The 25405-nt window shown below is 42.2% G+C and overlaps 1 protein-coding gene across 1 annotated transcript in view; it reads right to left on the bottom strand.

Annotated features, from left to right (window-relative positions):
- Window positions 1-25405, bottom strand: part of kcnv1 (potassium voltage-gated channel modifier subfamily V member 1) — a 43135-nt gene that overhangs the window by 5125 nt on the left and 12605 nt on the right. Inside the window, exons 2-3 of the mRNA XM_073038981.1 lie at window positions 9086-9208; window positions 5855-6820 (exon numbers count right to left, since the gene is read on the bottom strand). Coding sequence (XP_072895082.1) covers window positions 5855-6797 — 943 coding nt within the window. The 5' untranslated portion in view covers window positions 6798-6820; window positions 9086-9208. The remainder of the gene's footprint in view (window positions 1-5854; window positions 6821-9085; window positions 9209-25405) is intronic.

Below are 25405 nucleotides of genomic sequence, written 5' to 3'. Positions count from 1 at the left end.
TGTTGAGTGTTTTGCAGCCATCAAATTCTAAATTTGTGTATATTTACAAAATACAATTATGTTGGTCAGTAAAACTATTGAAAATCTTTTCTTTGTACTTTTGTCAGTTAAATAAAGGTTCACGTGGATTAACATATCACAGATTTTTGTTTTTATTGCATTTTGGAAAATATCCCAACTTTTCTGGAAATGGGGTTTGTATATATGTAAGACAGATACTTGTACATTGTATTTTATAGGATTTCTTTCATATTTATATATATTTTTGTATTTTTTGTGTGACTGTATTATTCTGATATCTTATATGTGCTATATGTGCGCTGCACTGTGCTGTGTGTGACTGTTGGTTCTGTGTTTTGCACCTTGGCCCTGGAGTAATGCTGTTTTGTTTAGCTGTATTCATGATATTCATGTATGGTTGAATGACAATTAAACTTCAACTTGATAATAAACAATCTTGAATCTTGAAACTTGAATTTGGTCTCACCCTGTTCGGGATATTTCCCTTTTCTGGCTCATGTGGTACTAAAAACTAACTTGCTTTCCAAACACAAGAAAATCCGGAGATGCTGGAAATGCAAGGCAAAACATACAGAATGCTGGAGAAACTCAGCAGTTCGGGCAGCGTCTATGGAAATGAATAAGCAGTTGAGGTTTTGGGCTGAGACCCTTCATCAGGACTAAACTTCTCACCTACTGTTTCCACACCTGATGAAGGGTCTCAGCCCAAAACATCGACTGTTTATTCATTTCCATAGAAGCTGCCTGACCCACTGAGTTCCTCTACCTTTTCGTTTGTTTTCCCTAAACTGTTTTCTCGTTTCCAGTTCTGATAAATAACCTCAAACCTACGACATTAACTCTTTCCCTTTCTAATGATACTATCTGATATACCGAGAGCTTCCAGCATTTTTCCTTTGGTTAGAAGTTGCGTGAGGATATGATTGGGAAGCTACACAGTCACGTACATCAACATACTTCATGTCTCCCACTGTACTGCTGCTGCAAAATAACAAATCTCATGACATACGGTATGTCAGTGATAATAAAACCATATCGACCCCCAGACGAACCCCTGCTTGCAAGGACATTTGGTCTGAAGGCGCACTTTATTCAATACAATTAGTGCACTTTCTTGCTCCCTACCCATATCTATTGATTTTTTTGATGCAGGAAAATCCATTACTCTTCAATGACTGATCTTCCCCTAACCCTCTGAAGAAGGGAGCTCCAACGATTCCTAATCCTGTGTGAAGAGGTTTCTTCCCTTCAAACTCCAACATAGCTGATCTCTTGTTATAGGAGTCTGACAACTGGTTTTAGAAAGCCTAGTCAACAGAAAGATTCACTCCAGATTTATTTAGTCAAGAAATTTAAAATTGCTGTATATTTTAATGAGTTATGTATCCATATAGCAAAAAATCGATAATTTGTTGAAATGACCCATCACTTTCCCATGTACGCATTAACTTGTAGCAATCTTTGTAAAGGATGAGTACATTGAAACCGTTAATTAAAGGCTCAAATACCTTTTGCTTCCACAAGCGACCGTGCATGTTTTGCCCAAGTGAGCTCTCAGAACAAAGGTTAATATGGAAGTAGATGTGATATGAATTAGTCATGAAGGCTAAGTGACCTCCAGGAACTTTTAGGAGTTTGACCTTGTTTGAAATGAGATTCAGCAAATTGATTTTGGGATTGGAAGTCTTATATGAGGAGTGCTTGATGGCTCTAGGCCTGTACTCACTGGAATTCAGAAAAATGAGAGGGAATCTCATTGAAATTTATTGAATGCAGAAAGGTCTCGATAGAGCGGATGTGGAGAGATGTTTCCTATGGTGGTGGGGTCTAAGACCAGAGGGCACAGCTTCAGAATAGAGGGATGTTTATTTGGAACAGAGATGACGAGAAATTTCCTTAGCCAGAGAGGGTGAATCTGTGGAATTCTTTGCTACAGGCGTCTGTGGAAGTCAAGTCATTGAGTATACTTAAGGCAGAGGTTGGTAGATACTCGGTTAGTCAGAGCAGGAAGAGATACAGGGAGAAGGCAGGAGATTGGGGCTGAGAGGGAAATAGATCAGCCATGATGAAATGGCGGAGCAGACTCGATGGGTCAAATGGCTTAATTCTTCACCTATAGCTTATAGAAATGAGAGGTTTCCTGCTTGCAGAATGTTCAGTTGTTTATTTGTGTAACACTTACCCAACAGGCTGGTATATGTCTAGGGGAAAAGGAGATCCAGCCACTCACCAACCCCACCTCCCGTACACGCAGGGGCTGTGGGAATCAAGGTTATGCCGCGCGTACACACACAATATCAAACTCACACCAGATACCGTTACGGAATACACTTTAAAGAGTTTACTAAAACTAAAAGAGTACTAGACAATACAATATATATGAAAGAAAAAGCAAAAGGCGCCAAACTTATCAAAGTCCAAACCACTTCATGCACAATCGTTGGAGCTCAATTATTGAAGTCTTTTGGCCACCATTCGACCCCCTCTGAACTCCTCAACTCGCAGCTTAGGACCATCCGAAGTGGTCAACCAAACACATCTATCTTCGTCTCCTCTCCTCGGGGTACCTCCTAGCCTCGGACCCCCGCTTGAGGTCCGTTCCTTGCCCAGTTTACAGTATCACGTCCTCTCTCTCTCACCCCCTTGCGCCGATCTCCCAAAAGCCCGCCAACAATAGTTTACAGACTCAGAAGAAAGAACAACATTAATCCCAATTGGTTAACCAAGGAATACAATTCTCCTTATCAGTTAATTTTTAACCCAAACAAGCTTCCAGCACTCTCTCGCAACAAAAAAACATTCCTACTTTTAACAAAACAAAGAAGCCATTCTGAGTAACATACACAGTAACAATGAAAAAGAAGATACCCCCTTTACACTTGCATACTCATTTTCTGTGGTTATTGATTTTACTTCTGTGGAGAAAACTTACATTCTATTCCCTTTCAATTGGAATGTTTCTTATATTGACTACCTTGTAGGTTTTTTAAGACTAGAACACAGAACATATAATACTATAGGCCCACAATACAGTGCTGATCTTTTAACCTACTCTAAGATCAATCTAACCTTTCCCTGCCACAGAGCCCCTCATTTTTCTTTCATTTATGAGCCTATCTCAGAATTTCTTAAGTGCTCCTAATGTATCTGCTTCTAGTCTACCCCGGCAGCATGTTCCACACTCCTACCACTGCCTGTCTAAAAATCCTGCCTGTGACATCCCATAGAGAGAACCATCGAACACTACAGCACAGTACAGGCCCTTCAGCCCTCCATGTTATGCCGACCCATATAGTCCTAAAAAAAAAAGTACTAAACCCACACTACCCCATAACACTCCATTTCTTTTTCACCCATGTGCCTGTCCAAGAGGCTCTTAAGTAGTCCTAATGTTTTAGCCTCCACCACCATCCCTGGCAAGTCATTGCAGGCACTCACAACCCTATGTGTAAAAAACTTACTCCTGATGTCTCCCCTAAACTTCCCTCCCTTAATTTTGTACATATGCTCTCTGGTGTTTGCTATTGGTGCCCTGGGAAACAGGTAGTGACTATCCACCCTATCTATGCCTCTCATAATCTTGTAGACCTCTATCAAGTCCCCTCTCATTCTTCTACGTTCCAAAGAGAAAAGTCCCAGCTCTGCTAACCTTGCTTCATATGACGTGTTCTCCAAACCAGGCAACATCCTGGTAAATCTCCTCTGCACCCTCTCCATAGCTTCCACATCCTTCTTATAATGAGGTGACCAGAACTGAACACAATACTCTAAGTGCGGTCTCACCAGAGATTTGTAGAGTTGCAACATGACCTCTCTACTCTTGAACTCAATTCCCCTGTTAATGAAGCCCAGCATCCCATAGGCCTTCTTAACTACCCTATCAACCTGTGCAGCAACCTTGAGGGCTGTATGGATTTGAACCCCAAGGTCGTTTTGTTTATCCACACTCTTAAGTAACTGACCATTAATCCTGTACTCAGTCTTCTGGTTTGTCCTTCCAAAATGCATCACCTCACACTTGTCCAGATTGAACTCCATCTGCCATTTTTCTGTCCAACTCTGCAGCCTGTCTATATCCTCTTGTAACCTTCAACAACCTACAGCTCCATCCACAACTCTTCCAATCTTCATGTCATCCGCAAACTTACTCACCCATCCTTCCGCCTCTACATTCAGGTCATTTATAAAAATCACAAATAGCAGGGGTCCCAGGACAGATCCCTACGGCACTCCACTAGTCACCGACCTCCAGGCAGAATACTTTCCTTCCACAACTACACTCTGCTTTCTTCCTTTGAGCCAATTTTTTATCCAAACAGCCAAGGTTCCACTTATCCCATGCCTCATGACTTTCTGGATGAGTCTCTCATGAGGGACCTTGTCAAATGCTTTGCTAAAGTCCATGCAGACCACATCCACTGCCCTACTCTCAACAATTTCTTTTGTTACCTTTTCAAAAAACTCAATCAGGCTTGTGAGGTACGATCTTCCCTTCACAAAGCCATGTTGACTATCCATGAGTAGACTGTACTTCTCCAAATGCTCGTAGATCCTATCCTTAAGAATCTTGCCCTATACTTTGCTCTCAAAACCTTAAAAGTATGCCCCTTGTGCCAGCCATTTCTGGACTGGGAAAAGCATCTGGCTGTTCATTTTATCTATGCCTCTTATCATCTTATACACTATCTTCTCAAGTCACTTCTCAGGCCTTTCTCTCCAAAGAGAAACGCCGTAAGTCGCTCAACCTTTCTCCATAAGACATGCTTTCTAATTCCAGCAGCATCCTTGTAGATCTCCTATGTGACCCCTCCAAAGCTTCCACATACTTCCTATAAAGAGATGACCAGACCTAAAGACAATACTCCATGTATGGTCCAACATGATGCAGAGGTACATCCTAGGATGTTCTGGGAGGGATAATCAGTGATGTAACCTGGGGTGATCGAATATTTCAGGACTTCCAGCATCAGACACTCTCACCCAGGTGACCCAGCCAGGTTCTGGCATGTTCCAGCAGCACTGGCCCATGGACAACACCTCTTGATCCATAGCCATCAGGAAACTCTCTCAGCAGCCTCTGTGACGGTCCTGATGGCTATTTTCTTTGCAGGCACCATAATGCCAAGAAGGAAGTAGGTTCTATACAGCAAGCAGCCAGAAAAACCTTTACACTCCACCTCTATGAGCTCACATCATGCCCTCCACCCCTGTCTCTGGCACTGCTCTACCAGCTCCAGGTATCTGGCTTCCTTATGCTCAAACTCCTCCTCAATCCCAAGGAACTGTCAGCTCTACCGTGACCACCTGCTTTGAGGTTTCTGACTGAGTGACCATGTCAGTCTTCTGGGTTGACGATGTGATGAAGTCAGGGAACTTTAATTGCTTGCCAAGATCAACTTTTACCTCACGGCTTGTGATCTCAATCTTCAGACTAACTGGGAGAAAGACTGCATTGGGAGATCTTTCTGAATTGGCAGAAGAAGGATGGGTTGCTGGTTGTAGGATAATAACTGTAGATGAACTTGGTGGTATTGAACCCAAGGCTCCTGCACATGCCCGAAGCTGAAGAAACTTGGCCTGGATAGTGAGGGTCCTTGATGATGGGCACTGCTTTCCTGTCACAGCACTCCTTGTCAATGTGCTCAGTGACAGGGAGGACTTTGCCTATGATGCACTAGGCTTGATCCACCACTTACTGTAGACTTTTCCATCAATAGGCTTAAAGACTGTAAATTATTTCATGAAGCAACTGCATTAATTAAAAAAAAATTAAACGAGTACTTATTAGAAATAGCATTGCACAAAATGGCGGTGTATGAAATGTGGAACTTACCTGTTGAGTGTCTTCCAAGTTTCAACATGCGCAGTGATCGCATTAATCTCAGAATCTGGACAATTTTCCCAACGTTTTCCAGTTCTGTAGAACCTCCATAAAGCTGCTCCACCAGCATGGTGATATAAAATGGGACCACAGCAATGAGGTCAATAACATTCACCAAACACTTAACAAATCTGCACTTGTTCTTCACACATAAGAATCTTAGTAGATACTCTGCAGTGAACCAAGTTATGCAAATATACTCGACTGCATTCAACAAGGGAGGATCCAGTACGTTATATTCAAGAGAAAAGACAGCCATATTTGCAATGGAAATGAGGACAAATGCCACAGAAAGGATTCCAAATGTCTTAGCTAGCTTTGAAGAATCAGGTTTTTCCATTATGACCCACAGTTTCTGTCTCAGTTTTTCGCAAATCACTCCAGAGAAATCTTCCTCTTCATTCTCAATCAATTCCGTATCGCGTTTTATATCTAAGGCTTCATTAATTTCTTTCCGCCTGTAATATCTTTCTCGGCAGCAAATGTCAATGTTAAGTTCATCTATTCCCCAGTACTCAATTTCCTGCAAAAATGACATTGCACAGAGTTCTTCGTTTACATGCAGCTTTCCAGTCTTGTAATAATGTATAATGTACTTAAATGTCTGTGAACTCCGATCAAAGAAATATTCATTGTCCACAAAGTTGGCATCGTCGCATAGATCCAGCACGGAGTCCTGTTCAGATGTAGCCAGCTTCCCCAGGCGTGTTTCAGGATAGCACAACAGAGTTTCATGTGACAGAGTGAATCTGCTGCCGCCAACATTTATTATAAAGGTGTTTAAAGGATTTTTATTCAAGTGCTCTTCACTGCAAAACACACTGGATTCCAGAGAGAAGACAGAAACATGGTCTTCATTCTGCTCAACGAACCAAGAACAGTTGGAAGACTTCATGGTACATGTTCATTGATGATGACCTGAAAATTAAACTGAGTTATCATCATTACTTTCCACTAGAAAATGACTGTTCGTAACATTGGAAGGCAATCACTGAAATTTGCCTTTCACATTTTAATTGGAACATGCTAATAAAGTTAAAATATGTTATGATAGGCACTTCATGCTTCATCACATAGTATAGGTCATTCAAGCTATCAAACCATTTTTCTGTGCAATACTATTTCCTCCCTACAGTATTTCCTTTAACCTATCTTGTCTCACGTGCCCATCAACTCTCTCATCCACAGAATGCTGAGGGAACTCAGCAGGCCAGGCAGTATCTATGGAAAAGAGGAAACCGTTGATGTTTCAGGCTGAGACCCTTCATCAGGACTGGAAGGGAAGGGGAGGTCGGAGTACGAAGGTGGGGGGAGTGGAGGAAGAAGTACACTGTGGGAAGTGATAAGTGAAACCGGGGGGGGGGGGGGGGGGGGAGGGGGGCAGGGTGAAGTAAGGAGCTGGAAAGTTGATTGGTAAAGGGGATAAAGGGCTGGAGAAGGGGAAATCTGATAGGAGTGGACAGAAGACCATGGAAGAAAGGGAAGAAGGAAGAGCACCAGAGGGAGGTGATGAGCAGGTAGGGAAATAAGCAGAGAGAGGAAAACTGGAATGGGGAATGGTGAGGGGGGGGGGGGCAATTACCAGAAATCGATGTTCATGCCATCAGGTTGGAGGCTACCCAGATGGAATATGAGGCATTGTTCCCTGAACCTGAGTGTGCCCATGGACTGACATGTTGCAATGTGAAGGGGATTCCCAGCATCAGCAGATTTTCTCCTGTTTCTCCTGTTCTCCCATCTATATGCTCGTGGTAATTTAAAGCTGCCAATTAACCTACCTTTAGAATATGGAGTGCCTGGGGGAAACCCATATTGACTCAGGCAGAATGTGTGAACAGAAAGCAGACAAGAACAGAGGTCAGGACTGTACTCAGGTCACTGGATCAAAGCTACCAGCTATTCCCCTCATTAAAATCCAAAAATAGATTCTATGAAACACTTAGTGAAATTAACCCCCCCCCCCCCCAGTGATGTTCAAACTAATTATTTTCAAGGCTTAAAACCCTTAAGAAAATTGTGAAGGTCTCCTATGCTACTGGCTGCTACTGTGAAATAGGATGCTGATTGAGGCAGTGGAGTTCTCGCCCAACAGGAGCACAGGACATTTCAGTTTTACAGTGCAGCTTTAATGCACCTATGCTAAAACAACTCAGTGCTATGTTGGGCCATTTCAGAGCTGCATTTGTATTGCATTTGTACTTTTCACTGGAACACACAGAATTAATGTTCAGCCAGGATTGTTGAAAAATCTCCAGTGTGCTGACTCAGAAAGGTGTGTTTAGAGTTCCATTGTATTCCTTGGCAAAAGATTCTTCACCGACTGATATGGTTGTCACATTTCGAAACTGCTCATCTTTGAATGATACATTACATAGTATTTGAACTTTAAAATAATTGAATACTTGGGATATGCCACTTTCCAAGTGCCAATGATTTACCATCAACCCCAATAACTTCCAAATTTATTGAAATATGTTCATACCAAGTGTGCAATGTGACCCATATCAATTTACCCTTTCCCCCAAGGTGTTTAAAGTATTTGTCTTTGCGGACTGAGAAGGCATTTTAGAGATTGTTATCACAAGAATCCAAGAGCAAAATTAATACTTAAAATATATATTCCTGGCCAAATCAAGCGAAAAGAGGAAATGTGGAACAGATTCATCATCATTGATGGACTAAACCTTCAGCTGTGACTCTGTCCTGAATTGAGGGGAAGAAAAGATGAGAGATAATTGAGAAAATTTGATATCTTGAGAACTAGTTAAAATTATCTCAATAAGTTATGAAGGAATAAAGGCTGTGAAAATAGTTAAGTAGGGCAGAGAAACTAAAGCACAGAAGCTGAAGAGAAGTAATAAGCAAATTGCAGTGGATGCAAGGCATGGCAATGTTTCTAACTTTAAGGTAGGTCACATGCATAATGTTACATTTTCTTTTATAGATGCAATATTGCAAATTCTCAAAAGTTGTTGGGAGTTTTAATAGTATCTCTGAGTTTTCAGTGCTGCAAGTCTAATTGATTTATTTTAGGAAGCTGTCATCGCACAGGCCTTAATTTCCCACTCCTAAATGCCATTCCTTCCTAGAAATGCACAACAACTGAATCATTGAACACATGACCAAGAGTTTCACCACAAACTGCAATATTTAACTTTTAAGAGTGAATGGAGTTGTAGGTACATTCAGGCTTTGGTTTATCCAATTTTAGCAAGTTGCATTTTAATACTTGTATCATCCAGTCTTGTCACTCTCCGAAACTCCACTGTCTTCTGTTTGAAAACAATTTGTGTTTCACGTGTCCATCTGTATAGACAGAAACAAACATATTGAGATTCAAAGAACATGTATTATCAAAGTATGTATGCAGTATGCAACCCTCAGATTTGTCTTCCCACACACAGCCATGAAACGAAGAAAACCATAGATCCTGTTTGAAGGAAATCATCAAACACCCAACGTGCAAAAAAAAAAAATCATGCTAACGGCAAGAAAAATGAGCAAGAAACACAGAATACAAAACTCCAAATCAAAAGGACATTGAAAGATTCTGGGTATATTCAGTTTGGTTCAATGCAGAGCCAGGTCTCTCGTTGTCTGCAGGCGGGCCGATCAAAATTGCACAAAACAGCGGCAAAAAAAACCAGCAACCAGAAAGCTGATACACTTCATAACATGATCTACAGAGTCGATATTAGATCCAAACTGCAAATATCCTTTTAATTTAGAGGTAAAGTAACCCTGCAATTGCTTATTAAAGTAAGCAAAACCAAAAAAGCACGATAAACACTATTGAGTTCTTCACAGGATGTAACTCAACGGAAAACAGTGAAAACACTGAACAAACTGTAAATAGCATCTTTCTTAACACTATGCTGAGTTGAAGCACAGCAACAGAAAATTTAGAAAGTTGCAGTAATATATATGTTGAAGTGCATAATTATAAAGTTCCCAACATAATATGTTGGGAAATTCTAGCCATTTAAGACCACAGTTAAGAGTTCATTGATTGATTCAGGCTGTCCAGACACCAATAAGATAGTAGATTTGTGTTCTAAGTCAGTGATAACATTTAAGCCTCATACCCACTAATCATAAATCTTGTATTATAAAATAATTGCAAAGGACAAGTTAATTTAAATCTGTCTCACCAGATGGCTCGGCTGCTTCAGTTATCGAGCAGATGTTAATGTCACATTTTAAGCTGTGGAGAAGAGTTATGATACCTCCACACTGTGACAAAAACATACCAAAGAACATTAAGTTTTAACTGTTAATTGCCTCCAATTTTATTTTATGCATTCCATTCTGCTGACCTTTTGATCTTCTAAATTCAATTTTGGCAACTCATTAGCAATCTGTACACCTTTCACTGATAGCTCTTACTCAAAAATTATATTGAGCAAACATTTAGCCCATTCCTCTGAGTCAAAGAAGTTTTGCTTGCATTCCACTTCTGCAATTCCGTAACTGAAGGATTGGTAGAATGAGATTTAGTGAGACATTACAAAAGTGAACAGGAAAAATATTTGAACGAGAAAATGTTAAATGCAAAGGAGTCATTTGCTATTTTGGCCATCAGTCAAGATGTTGACTGTGTACTCCTCTCATTGCCATTGATACTGTCTCCATTGATACTGCCTGAAATGCTGACTTCCTTCAGCATTTTGTGCTTATTGCTCTAGATTTCCAGCATCCACAGAATCTCTTGTGTTTGTGGCAAAATAATGTTGGGGATAAAAAAATTGGTGAGAATAATTGCTTAGGCCTTAGAAAGACTGGCACAGGATTGACAGACTGAATTCTATATTTAGTAATTCTGTGATTCATAATTATATTCTTGTTCATCCTTCTCTCCAGGAATACAAATATTTTTCTGTTTGATACCGTAGATCTTTACAGATTTCAAATATTTAGCAGTAGAGATGACACTGAAGCTTAAAAATTCTTTTTTATAACTTTGACGAGAACATTGCAATTTAAATTCAGTTCAGTTTGAAGGTTCAGAGACATTTCAGGTCTCAGCATCTAGTGGGAAATTGAACTCCTGACTGTTGGACAGGATTTAGTTAGAACAAGACATTTCTTTTTCTGGCCTGTTGTTTTCCCAGCTGACATCAACAACACAATATCTAATGTTTACAGTCAGCAAGATTTGCAACCTCACTGGTATGAAAAATGGCAATTTGTACTTATTCACTGAGCATCCATCTTTTACAAATTGCATTTTCCCAAAACCATGCTATTTTAAGTAACTTCTTTGACATGCACTGAGATCTGTGCTCTCTTGTTCCTTGACAGCTTTCCCAGTGGTGATCCGGGTCGTATTATTCTCAGCTTCCCGGCCTCAGAATCATTCCAGGCTGTTGCTACATCTCTCTGACACAGTTTGCTGCATTCTGCCACAGGCACGACTAGGAAGTTCGTTCAACCTCCATACTCAAGGAGAAAGGATTTCAACTAATTTTCCTTTAACTCTTTAGAAGACTGCTATTGCAGTATTCTTCAAAGTGCAGGCACATTTGCTCGTTTTCATGTGAGGCATTTAGATGTTCATATAGACCGAGGGGCCCCTGTCAATATCATTCTTCTTTATCCTGGCCAGGATTTGCTGACTCCTGGGATCATCTTCCCTTCCTTTTCCCAACCACCCTTGAATTAGCTTCACTTTCAGGTAGCTAAGAGTGTACTGTTTGTTTTGCACACACATCCATTTACGGGCTGGCTGCCAAGATCGCAGCTGCAAGTCTGAGTGCTGGCAGCTTTGAGAACTTCCGATTGAAGAATACTCCAAAATCTTCACACCATGGGGGATCACAAGTCTTCCAGGAATCTCATAACTGAAGTATGTGATCCTTCTGGGACTTCTAAGAAAGCATTAGTGTGATAGACAAATCTGTCAGCATTAAACAGTAATTTCAAGGCCAAAAAACCCCTATAAGATCCCGCTTTTAAAATTAATTAGTAATACCATATCACAGTGGCGAGTGAAACAGAAGGTCATTTTCGTGGTACTCTGTCTATTTCCAACATTGTAAGTAAGGATACAGCTGGAAGAATGGAGTGTTCTTGGAAGACTGCAGGAACAGAGAATGTTAAGGACACGGATTGGGATAGCATTTAAGATTTCAAACTTGAGAGTGAGTATTTAGAATGTGAAGCATGTAGACCAGGAGGTGAAATGGTTTAATGAGCAGTGATACAATAATCCATTTTGTGGTTTCACCAAAAATGTATGCAATTCTCTGAAGTGAATATATCACAATATCTCCGCATAAGCGAGTTTCAAATAATCACAATATTGAGTAGTTTGTTTCAATCTTGTAACTGTAGTAGGACTTGGCAAGGTATTCACCACATATATAAGTTATCTCTCTGGATTTCTTTATGTGAGGTCCTGATTTCTAAAATGAGGAAGGAACTTTTGTTCATACAACACACACAAAATGCTGGTGGAACACAGCAGGCCAGGCAGCATCTATAAGGAGAAGCACTGTTGATGTTTCGGGCCGAGACCCTTTGTAAGGACTAATTGAAGGGAAAGATACTAAGAGATTTGAAAGTAGTGGGGGGAGGGGGAAATACGAAATGATAGGAGAAGACTGGAGGGGGTGGGATGAAGCTAAGAGCTGGAAAGGTGATTGGCGAAAGTGATACAGAGCTGGAGAAGGGAAAGGATCATGGGACGGGAGGCCTCGGGAGAAAGAAAGGGGGAGGGGGGAGCACCAGAGGGAGATGGAGAACAGGCAGAGTGATGGGCAGAGAGAGAGAGAAAAAAACGAACAACTAAATATGTCAGGGATGGGGTAAGAAGGGGAAGAGGGGCATTAACAGAAGTTAGAGAAGTCAATGTTCATCCCTTCAGGTTGGAGGCTACCCAGCCGGTATATAAGGTGTTGTTCCTCCAACCTGAGTGTGGCTTCATCTTGATAGTAGAGGAGGCCATGGATAGACATATCAGAATGGGAATGGGATGCGGAATTAAAATGTGTGGCCACTGGGAGATCCTGCTTTAACTTTTGTTCATTAAACTTTTCTTAATTTTGTAACTTTTATCTTTTCATCGAGATTTACAAAACACTATTCAGCCATTGTCAATAATATAGAGATATCTCATTGATATCCTGGCTAAGAAGGTACTATTTGCAAGCAAAACTTTGATAACAAGAGGATTTAAATGTCTCTTGTCAAGGCTTTAAATTTTCTTGTATCTATCTCTGCAGTGTGGTTTAGAGAAGTTAATTTTCAAATAGGCATTAAACCGGAACAGGTGATGCAAAAGGAAGTATAAAGATTAGCTTTATTTGTGACTTGTTCATTAAAATATCAAAACAGACAGTGAAATGCGTCAATGACGCAACTGTCGCCATGGTTACAGCATCAACGTATCGTACCCATAACTCTCTAACCTTAAATGCAGGTCTTTGGAATGTGAGAGGAAACCAGATTACTCAGTGGAAACCCACACATTCATGAGGAGAACATACACGTTTTACACACAGTGGCAGGAATTGAACCCCCTTGGTGATCTCTGGCTTTATAAAGTGATTGTACTAACTGCTACGCTACTATACAAGAAAGCCTGAAGCTGGAAATAGAGGCAGGGACTGGCGCTGCTGCAGGTGACTGAAGGGGCAGAATGCAATGAATGAGAAAATATTCTCCTTGAGGAGGAGTTCCTAAATATGATTCATAAAACATTCACTGATGATACTCACAGCGAATATAAGAGAATCTTCATTATCCAAGGAGTGACTAAGCTGTGGAACAATTCGGAATAGTTGTGGCAAATATTGTGGATGTAAGACTTGAGGGAGTCTAAGACCAGAAGACATAACTTCAGAATAGAGGGACGTCCATTTAGAACACAGATGAGGATGAATTTCCTTAGCCAGAGAGGGTGAATCTGTGGAATTCATTGCCATAGTTGGCTGTGAAGGCCAAGTCATTGGGTATATTTAAGGCACAGGTTGATACAGTCTTGATTAGTCAGGGCATGAAGGGATACATGAAGAAGGCAGGACTTTGAGACTGAGAGGGAAAATTGATCAGCCATGATGAAATGGCGGAGCAGAGTCGATGGGCCAAATTGCCTAATTCTGCTTCGCTATCTTATGGTCTTGTGTATCCAATGTGAATATAATTTGATTAATTCCACAGGAGTACAGAAGCAATAGCTGGCACTGATGGGGATAGAATTTCAAATGCACTTCTATTCAATCCGGCTTAATAATTAGTATCTGCACTGCAAATTCAATACAAAATATTCTTTTAAAATTATGAAATTCAGTCAGCTTCAATTATTAGGTAAACAATACACCATTCACTGTGATCTTTCTCTCAGCATCTCATTGAAACTGTCACTTGAGTTCTTTACAGGAATTAGTGCTCTGCTATTTTTACACAGGATAGTACAAGGGTTTTTAAGGTGAGAACCTTGATAAAACAAACAGTTGCAACACACTCTAACAACTGTCAGTAATGTACTTAAATAGTTACGTTTATTTCTAGGACACCAGCATAAGGAAAAATTGAAGCAATCCTCAAATCTCTTTTTTACTTTTATCTTGAGCTGTACTGAAAATGACTTGGAGGAGGCAATCTTCCCCATTGGGTTCATGTCGGCTCCCAAATCTCATCAATGCTTTTACCCCATTTCATTTCTCTATACCCCGTTCAACTTGCTCTCTCATGCACTGATGAATTCCCCATTGATTCTTTTTGTCATTAACCTGCAATAATGGGCAATCTACAGTAGCCAATTAACTAAGCAACACACCTTCGGGATGTCAGGAGACACTGGATCACCTGCAGGAATCCTACACAGCTATGGGAGAATATTTGTAGGATTTTGTGAATAAAACTTGCGAGAGTCATTTTAGAATTCACCAAATCCAGCATTGTATGTCTGTCTGGTGCTCATACATGCCCACATGGCTCAGGTCCTATGTTACTTAGTTGGAGTAACAGCAGGTATATCCAGGAGTGTGCTGACACACATATGGTCATGTCATGATGCAGGGGGTATGGTAGTGAAACTACCCTGGTCTTGGTGGGTCGGTTTAAGGCGATCTATGGAAGTACATTCAGGTTTACCCTTCCTGCCAACAATAGAAGTCTTTTTGCTCCTTTCCAAAATGCAGAACAGGCCATCAAGGTAGAACGTAGGTCAACTGGAACTCAGGAGTGCTGTACGTAACGTCCCAGAATTGTGTTAAGGAATTGTGTTTATTGATGAGGGTGGAATGCTGTTGAGATGCCAACCAAGCAGTCACGGTGTCAGGAATAAAATCACCTGGCACCCATAGCGGCTGTCTGTACACTGACTCAGCCATGGAAGACTGCAAGTCCTCTTTTGGAGCCGTTCTGGGCTCCAGCCGGGCCTAGGAAGGACAATCATGCCAGTACTCAGCCATCAGGGACACCTTCACAGCAGTCTTTAAGGAACGGTGAAACCGCTCACAGAAGCCGTTGGACTGCGAGTGATACATCATGGTGTGATGCAGTCTTACACTGAGGTTCTGGGCCACTGTAGTGCAGAGGTCTGGTGTGAATTGAGGATTGCAGTTGGAAGAAATATCAGATGGGTGGCTGCTGAGCGGAGCAACCCAGGTGTTGATGAATGCCCGAGCCTCGTCCATGGCCTTCGCTGATGCTATAAGGACGACTCTGGTGGTGCGGTCCACCAGGGTAAGGAGATGCATGAATCCGTGGTGTTAGAGGTGTGGGAAGAGGACTAATCAGGTCCACATTGACATGGTGAAACCATTGCTCAGGGACCTCGAAAGATGCCGATGGTACCTGAACGCGACAGTTAATTTTTGCCTGCTGACGCACAGCATAGCTGCATTCCAGTTTTGTACGTCCTTCCTAAGGCCGTGCCATACAAACTTTAAAGCAACCAGTATCCGTGAAACCTTTCCATGATAAACAAAATGAAAAGCACCTGCTTTGTGCTGACGTCATTCCATCAGACATCATCTCTCAAAGTGAACACAACAAGTCAATGATGATGTTTGTGACTTACGAACATAGCCATTTTGCCTTCAGAATTGTAATTGACTACCTCATGAATTTATTATTTATTTATATAATTCTTCCCCTTGGTTGGGGTGGCACAGTATTGTAGTGGCTAGCACAATGCATTACAATACCAGTTACCAATATTCCTTCTAAGGTGGGTGTGCGGACTCAACTTTTGCCACGAGCGCACAATTGTATTTAAACTGCGCACAAAAGGCTGTCACCCTCTATCTCGTTGGCATGTTAAGTATATTTCACGATTGTACACAATCACATATCCTTTTCTGTTTTCTGATGCAGACAGCGCTGGCAACGTGGGATTTGCAATGGTTTTTCTGCAGATTTTAAAACTGGCTTATTTATACTGTTCTTATTGAAGAAATTATTCTGTGCGCACATGTTATTGTCACTGGGCAATAAATTGCACAGCACAAGATTTTTCACACACTGGTCATTACAAATTAGAAGGAACATTGCCAGTGACCCAGATTCAATTCCCACCACTATCTGTAAGGAGTTTGTGCATTCTACCATGAGCATGTGGGTTTTCTCTGGGTGCTCCAGTTATCTCCCACAGTCCAAAGATGTATCAGTTGGGAGACTAATTGGTCATTGTAAATTGTCCTGTGATTAGGCTAGGCTTAAATGGGGGTTGTTGGGCAGTGTGGCTCGAAGGGTTAGAAGGGCCGATTCCGCATTGTATATCAATAAATAAACAAAAATTAAAATTTAAGAAGTATTATTATGAACAATATATGTTAATTGTCATGTATTACATTACCATAAGACCATAAGTTATAGGAGCAGAATTGGGCCAATTGGCTCATCGAGTCTGCTCCACCATTCCATCCTGGCTGATCCAATTTTCCTCTTAGCCCCAGTCTCTTGCCTTCTCCCTGAACAAACAAGAAACTATCAACCTCTGCCTTAAATATACATAAAGACTTGGTCTCCACACCTGCCAGTGGCAATAAATTCCACAGATCCACCACTCTCTAGCTAAAGAAATTCCTCCACCTCTGTTCTAAAAGGATGCCTTTCTATTCTGAGCCCATGTCCTCTGGTGTGAGACTCTCCCATCATAGGAAATATACACTCCACATCCTCTCAATCAGGCCTTTCAATGAGGTTACCCCTTCACCCCTCATTCTTTTGAATTCTAGTGAATACAGGCCCAGAGCTATCAAACCCTCTTCATGTCAAGCTGTTCAATCCTGGAATCATTTTCATGAACCTCCTTTGAATCCTCTCCAGTTTCAGCACATCCTTTCTGTGGTAAGGGGCCCAAAACTGCTCACAATACTCCAAGTGAGGCCTCACCAGTGCTTTATAAAGTCTCAACATCACATCCTTGCATTAAATGCTCGTCCTCTTGATATGAATGCTAGTATTGCATTGGCCTTCCTTACCAAAGACTCAACCTGCAAATTAACCTTTAGGGAATCCTGCACAAGGAGTCCCAAGTCCCATTGTACCTCAGTTTTCTTGTATTTTCTTTCATTTTTCTAAAATGCAAACTCCACACAGACAGCTCATGAGGTCAGGATCAAACCTGGAGGCTGCGAAGCTGTGAGGCAAATAGTTTCCAGTGTCTGCCTGTTATGGAAATGTAACAACTGGACAAGAATGCTTCATTTCCATTTCAACAGCAAGACCCAACTAAAAGCAGAAGGCAGGATTGCACGAGTTGATAACATGATCTGGAAGAAGAAACGTCCGTAAAATATCACTCAGATGGGATTAGAACTTATTAACACTAAAGCGAATGCTGAGACAGAACAAGCTGAAAGTGCTTTTAATTCACTTGAGCTTTGAAATAAACACCTGCCAAAGAGAGATTAGAACAGGATATACAGTACTGCATAATGTGTGTGAAGTACAGAACAGGAAATCATTTGTTAAATGGTAACGATGAATTACAAAGAATTATAAAACATCCACATTGAAATCTAACAATGAGGAAGGAAACCATTTCAAAATATGTGTTGCAATAAGAAGATACTTTGGAATTCATTAAGGTAGTCCGAGCCAAATGCTGGCCTCAGTGCACTGAGGATGACGAGCTACAGGTCCAAACAAAATCTTTTGTTTATAGAGCAGTTGTTCTTCATACATGACTGTACTGAGCTGAATCATGGACCACCTACACTAGACACTGAAAGTCCTGGAACAATACCACCAAAGACCATTACAAAATATTTTGAGGATCGTCTGGAAGGACAGATGCACTATTACTTTTAAGTTCCTTTAAACTTGAAATTCCTCGATCCTTGGTGTTATCATTTCACAGGTACCTCTCCTGGGCCAAGCACGCTAGTGCAATTACGAAGAAGGCATGGCAGTGCCACTACTTCCTTGGGAGTTTGTGAAGATTCAGCATGACATAGATAGCTTAGATTAACTTCTATAGATAATAGACAATAGACAGTAGGTGCAGGAGCAGGCCATTCAGCCCTTCTAGCCAGTACCGCCATTCACTGTGATCATGGCTGATCATATACAATCAGTACCCCGTTCCTGCCCTCTCCTCATATCCCTTGACCCCGCTATCTATAAGAGCTCTATCTAACTCTCTCTTGAATGCATCCAGAGACTTGGCTTCCACTGCCTTCTGGGGCAGAGCATTCCACATATCCACCACTCTCTGGGTGAAAAAGTTTTTCCGTATCTCTGTTCTAAATGGCCTACCCCTTATTCTTAAACTGTGGCCTCTAGTTCTGGACTCACCCATCAGCGGGAACATGCTTCCTGCCTCCAGTGTGTCCAATCCCTTAATAATCTTATATGTTTCAATCAGATCCCCTCTCATTCTTCTAAATTCCAGTGTATACAAGCCCAGTTGCTCCAATCTTTCAACATATGACAGTCCCGCCATTCCGGGAATTAACCTTGTGAACCTACGCTGCACTCCCTCAATAGCAAGAATGTCCTTCCTCAAATTTGGAGACCAAAACTGCACACAATACTCCAGGTGGATTCTCACCAGAGCCCTGTACAGCTGCAGAAGGACCTCTTTACTCCTATACTCAATTCCTCTTGTTATAAAGGCCAGCATGCCATTAGCTTTCTTCACTGCCTGCTGTACCTGCATGCTAGCTTTCATGTGCGATGTGCGGTGGAGAGCATATTGAGGGGCTGTACCACAGCTTGGTGTGGAAATACCAATGCCCTTAAAATGGAAAATCCTACAGATTTCCTTCCCCACCACTGGGCCCATCTACATGGAGTGTTGTCACAGGAAAGCAGCATCCAGCATCATGGATCCCCCCCCCACCCCCAAAAACCCAGGTCATACTTTCTTCTCACTGCTGCCATAAGGAAGAAGGTACAGGAGCTTTAGGACTCCCACACCCTGGGTTCAGGAACAGTTATTACCCCTCAATCATCAGACTCTTGCACCAGAAGGGATAACTTCACTCAATTTCACTTGCCCCATCACCGAAATGTTCCCACAACCCATGGACTCACTTTCAAGGACTCTTCGTCTCATGTTCTTGTTACTTATTGCTTATTTATTTATTATTGTACTTCTTCTCTCAGCTGAATCTGGTAGAACCTGAGGTACAGACATAGCAAGCGCACTCATTTCTTAACTGCTAGGAATTTTCAGACTAATCTAGTGATGTTTAGTATTGTTGCTCTCTGAAGATTTACATAAATATTACCGTGTAGGCCTAATTGTTTAATGTCATTGTGCAGTGACTTTGTGATGATATTAGTTGTAGATATTACTATCTTGTAGCGATGTGCTACACACAGAGCTAGAAATAATGACACACAGTCTGTAAGTTGCACTCGAGACTAGTTTATTCAAACTTTGCGGCACTGGCTTTTACGCAGTCCCGTTCCTGCCCCCTCTGGGCGGAAATGACATCAGAGGTGCTGTATCGTGCTGCCATTTGTGGCCCTCAGGCTGGGTCCCGGCTCCCTGTTGTGCGTGTTGTACCCCGTCGGGGGTAAGACGCTGATTTCTGCTCTGGTGTCGATCAAGAAGCAGCGTCCCGACTGTTTGTCCCAGATGTACAAGAGGCTGTCCTGCTGGCCAGTTGCCATAGCTATTAGCGGCGGCTGGCCCTGGCATTTCCTGGGAACTTGCAGGGTGAGTGACAATGGTGGGCTTCTGTGCCCCACCGCTGGTGGTAGAAACACCACTGTTCATTGCCCTCCTTATTCCAGCCTCTGGGTTGTGTGTGCTCCGTTGCCGGGCCTGGTCTGGCTTGCTGTTGGGCGCGTGGCTTGGTAATCTGTCCGACGGACGCCCCGCTCTCCCTCTTGGCTTTCCACAGCACATCTGCCTGAGACGCCACCTTCCGGAAGTCACTGAAATCTGCATTGGCCAGCAGCAGATGTATGTCCTCGGGCAGTTGCTCTAGGAATGCCTGCTCAAACATGAGGCAGGGCCTGTGTCCTTCAGCCAGGGACAGCATCTCGTTCATTAATGCTGACGGTGGCCTGTCTCCCAAACCGTCCAGGTGCAGCAAGCGGGCACCTCGTTCACGCCGTGAGAGGCCAAAGGTCCCTATGAGCAGTGCTTTGAATGCTTCATATTTGCCTTCTTCTGGGGATGACTGTATGAAATCCTCAACCTGGGCGGCTGTCTCCTGGTCAAGGGAGCTCACCATGTAATAGTAACGCATGGAATCAGAGGATATCTGCCGAATCTGGAACTGGGCTTCTGCTTGGTCAAACCACACGCGTGGTCGCAGCGTCCAGAAAGTTGGCAGTTTTAGCAAAACTGCATGAACTGATGAAGACTCAATCATCTTTGGTCCAAATCCCGTTTGGACCGTCGGGGTCACCGATGTAGCGATGTGCTACACACAGAGCTAGAAATAACGACACGCAGTCTGTAAGTTGCACTCGAGACTAGTTTATTCAAACTTCGCGGCACTGGCTTTTACGCAGTCCCGTTCCTGCCCTCTCCGGGCGGAAATGACGTCAGAGGTGCATTACAAAAGTCTCTTCCCGCGCGCGGGCTTTCTCCCCTTGCTGGTGAAGAAGAAGGCCCAGCGCCATTTTGGGCCTGGCCTCTCTGCCGACGCGTGCGCCATTTTGTGAGCCAGTTCGCCTGTGCAGGAAGTGGGTCGCCACAATCTGACAATATATACCCTGTTCATGTTCCATAGTCTTTCAATTTCCTCTTTTATTTCACCATATTTCTGGAGTTTTTCACATTGATTTCTATTAGTTATGTGTGCTTCGAATGACTGTATCTATTGTTACGCCTGCGCCCCAACTCTGAGGGGCCGAAGGGTAGAAAGTAGCCCCCTCCTTTTTGAGAATCGCAAGATCGCTATTAATTCAGGTCAGGAGACCCAGGAAATGAGAGAGAGACACAGAATCCACAGGGGGTTTGGAATGTCCTGGCCCTCAGCGATTTCAAAGCCACGGGAACCGGCCATTGTCTTTTGGAGACGGAATTGTGTATTGAGCGCTGTGCTATTCATCGACGTCCTCAAGGAATGAGCAACGTGGGCTGGTTGGGGGGATGGCATCCTCCCAACCTGATTGACATCTGAGACCCCATGAGTAAGGATAAAAGAAGGTCTGGGGAACAACCCCTTTAGACGCACCAGGAGAAACGATAGAAATCCCGTGACAGCGTTTAATAGCGAAAGCCGGTGGAAAGCCCACGTGCGTCCTTTTCCATTTGCCTCGGAATTGGTGGGACTGACCACGGAAGACGGATTAGCTAAAAAGGAAAAGGACACCGACGACATTTCGAAGGATCGACATCATAGAAAGGAAAACGGGCAAGTTCTAAACTCTGTCTCTCTCTCCAACCAAAAGCTGCAGCTTGAATGAACTTGAGTGACTTTTATATTTCCATCGGACAATACATTATCACCTAGACAACGATAGAGCTATTTCTTATTGATTATTATTATACCCGCGCTTTTAGATTTATTATTGATGATGTATATTATCTGTATGTTTGCATTGATATTATTTTTGTGTATTTTTATCAATAAATACTGTTAAAAATAGTACCATCAGACTTCAACGGACCTCTCTACCTTTGCTGGTAAGTGACCCAGTTATGGGGTATGTAACACTATTAAGTAAGTTGTTCTTGCTTGTTTATCTTGTAATATTACACCTGACTGGTTATTATGGATTCTCCTATCTGTAATAATAGATCTGTCACAGAATAATTTGTTGGATTCTGACTCTGAAACTGGATCTGGCTTCTATTTATAGTAAGGCATGGTTTCTTTTATGTGTTTATATTTTAAAGCAAGATTTTGTTTCCCACTTGATTTTGCCTGATAACATCAGAATCTGCCTGAAGAAATTCAACACTACATTTAAAAAGTGGGAAGACATTGCGCACAATAGACACACCAGAGGGAAATCTGCTCAGGAGGGAGCTGTGCTACATGAGGACGACCTCCGTTGTGTTGGAGAGGACATGCAGCAGTTGTGAACGGGGAGACTGAACAACCAAAAGATCCAACCGCTGACATCGGCCACCATTTACTCTTGCCCACACTGCACCAGAATGTGGGTCCTAGATCTGCTTCTACAACCACCTGAAGGCCCACCAATAGGCAAGCCCTGGGGAGAAGATCTTACTCGACCTGAATGATCACACTAGTATTACAGAACTCAATTATCTAATGCAATTTGATTTACACAACACACGAGAAAACAAAAATGGTGGGTGTTCACTGTCATAAAAAAAAATTGCTTTGAGCTTTTGTAATATATTGTTACATAAATTTGCCCTTGTCATATTCTACCACCCCTTCTCCAAAGCCCGTGAATGTGTCCTTATCTTCAAAATCCACAACTCTCTGTATTTAAACTCATTTAGTCCACATTAACCCCAAACTGAAATGGTGCATATCAATGTACCAGAGGATTTGCTTGGAGATAAGGACCATAACAGAGTGTCTCTCGTCGTCTTTAACATGATTGAAATTTAATGATAATCAAATAGGATTACTTTTTGCCCAAGCAGATGTGAAGGAAGTGTGCCTATTATCGAGCTGTTAAGAGCGGAGTCCTCTGAGCACTGCAGATGGTCAGTGTGGACTTAATGGGCGAAGGGCCATGTACGAGTATGACTCAGTTGGTGTTGGATTCGGGTGTGGAATTGTTATTTTTCTTGCATTTTCCTTGTAGTTTAACTTTCCTAATTGCTTGTATGATCACGTCTATACACATAAATGTACAGTGAAGTTTCCATCAATCACAGTCCAGTTGCTTCTGTATTTTCCTAGGTGTCACGCAACTTGAATCTGGTTCTAGAATCCCCCATGGAGATCATTGTTTCCATGTCCACTCTATCTGAACTGTTCAATATTTGATAGGTTTCGATGAGATCCCACCCCTTCATCCTTCTAAACTCTGTGGAGTACAGGTCCAAAGCCATCACTGACTCTTTCATTCCCGGATCATTTTCTATGAAGCTAACCACAGCAGAAGGGGAAAAGGAGCAGGAGCATCAGATGGAAAGAGTAGAATGCAGAGTTCCTAAGTGATTACTCTGTGCCAGTATGTACAAAGGAGAAGGATGTGATGGCTAATGAGAGCAGTGTGCAGGTTACTAATAGAAACTTAGAAAACCTACAGCACAATACAGGCCCTTCAGCCCACAAAGTTGTGCCGAACGTGTCCTTACCTTAGAAATTACTAAAGGTTACCCATAGCCCTCTATATTTCAAGCTCCTATGGCAGATGATTCCAAGAAAAAGAAAGAAATAGTGTTAGCTCCCTTAAAAGGAATTAAGGTGGATAATTACACGGGGCCTGATGTAATATAGCCCAGGTTATTGAGAGAGGCAGGAACTGAGGTTGCTGAGGCCTTGACCTAGATCTTTGTACCTTCTCGAGACACAGGCAAGGTCTTAGAGGAAAAATATTGTGACTAATATTGTTCATTTACTCAACAAGTGAAATAGGGATAATCCTGGAAACGATAGACCAGTGAGTCTCACGTCAGTGGTAGGGAAGTTATTGGACAGAAATAATGAGGATTGGAAAACTATGCCCTAATTAGGGGCAGTCAGCATGGCTTGTGCAGGGCAAGTCATGATTTATCAACTTCATTGACTTTTTGAGGAGGTGACATGGGTTATTGAGCTAAGATAGAGCTATGGATGTTGTCTATATAGATTTTAGTGAAGTGTTTGACAAGATCCCTCATGGGAGACTAATTGAAGATTAAGATGCATGGAATCCAGGGTCAATTGGCCATTTGGATTCAGAATTGATTTGCCTGTAAAATACAGGGTGCAGAGCTCATTGGGACTTATTCTGCTGGTGGTCATGACTACTGGTGTTCTGCAGGGATATATATTGGGACTTCTGCTGTTGATATTACCTATAAATGACTTGGATAAAAATGTGACAAAAGGTAAGTATTAGGGGCAGAATTCACACAGCTGAGGTGATTGCTACAGATCCCACTGCTCCCAAACTGCAAGGGGAAGTGGTGTGGAGAAAGAGTCAGAGAAGTAGAGCACATAACCAGGCCCTTCAGTTCATCCAGTCTGTCCCGAACTATTTAAGCTGCCTGCTCCCATGAAACTGCAAACTTCTACTATCCCTGTGCCTATCCAAACTTCTCTTAAACATTGAAATCGGGCTCACATGTATTACTTGTGCTGGCAGCTCATTCCACACCCTCACGACCCTGAGTGCAGAAGTTTTACACCATATTCCCCTTAAGATGTTCACCTTTCACACTTATCCCATGACCTCTGGTTGTAGTCCCACCCAACCTCAGTGGAAAAAACCTGCTTGCATTTATTCTATAATCTCCTCTCAACCTTCTACATTCTAAACCATAAATTCTTAACCTATTCAATCTTTCCTTAATATTCAGGTCCTCCAGACCTGGCAACATCCTTGTAAATTTCATCTGTAATCTTTCAATCTTATTGACATATTTCCTGTAGGTAGGTGACCAAAACTGCACACAATACTCCAAATTAGGGCTCACCAATGTCTTATACATCTTCAACATAGCATCCCATCTCCTGATTTAGGAAGGCCAAAGTGCCAAAAGCTTTCTTTATGACCCTATCAACCTGTGACACCACTTCCAACGAATTATCGATCTGTATTCCCAGATCCCTTTGTTCTACCACAAGCCTCAGTGCTCTGCTGTTCACTGTGTGAGACCTACTCTGGTTGGTCCTACAAAAGAGCAACACCTTGCACTTTGCTGCATTGAATTCCATCTGCCAGTTTTCAGCCCATCTTTCCAGCTAATGCAGATCCCTCGGCAAGCCACGACAGCCTTCCTCCCTGTCCACTACACCCTGAATTTTGGTGTCATCTGCAAATTTGCTGAAACAGTTAATCACATTTTCATGCAGATCATTGATATAGATGACAAACAACAAATCAGACCCAGCACCGATCCCCGTGGCTCTCCACTAGTCACAGATACTTGACTCCATTCCTTCTGAACACTTTGGCAAATTCAGCACGAGTGAAAGGTTTTCTATCACCTCTTACATGTACATC

This window comes from Hemitrygon akajei, chromosome 1, assembly GCF_048418815.1.
Source record: "Hemitrygon akajei chromosome 1, sHemAka1.3, whole genome shotgun sequence".
NCBI lineage: Eukaryota > Metazoa > Chordata > Chondrichthyes > Myliobatiformes > Dasyatidae > Hemitrygon > Hemitrygon akajei.
This window is presented reverse-complemented; position numbering and strand designations above follow the sequence as displayed.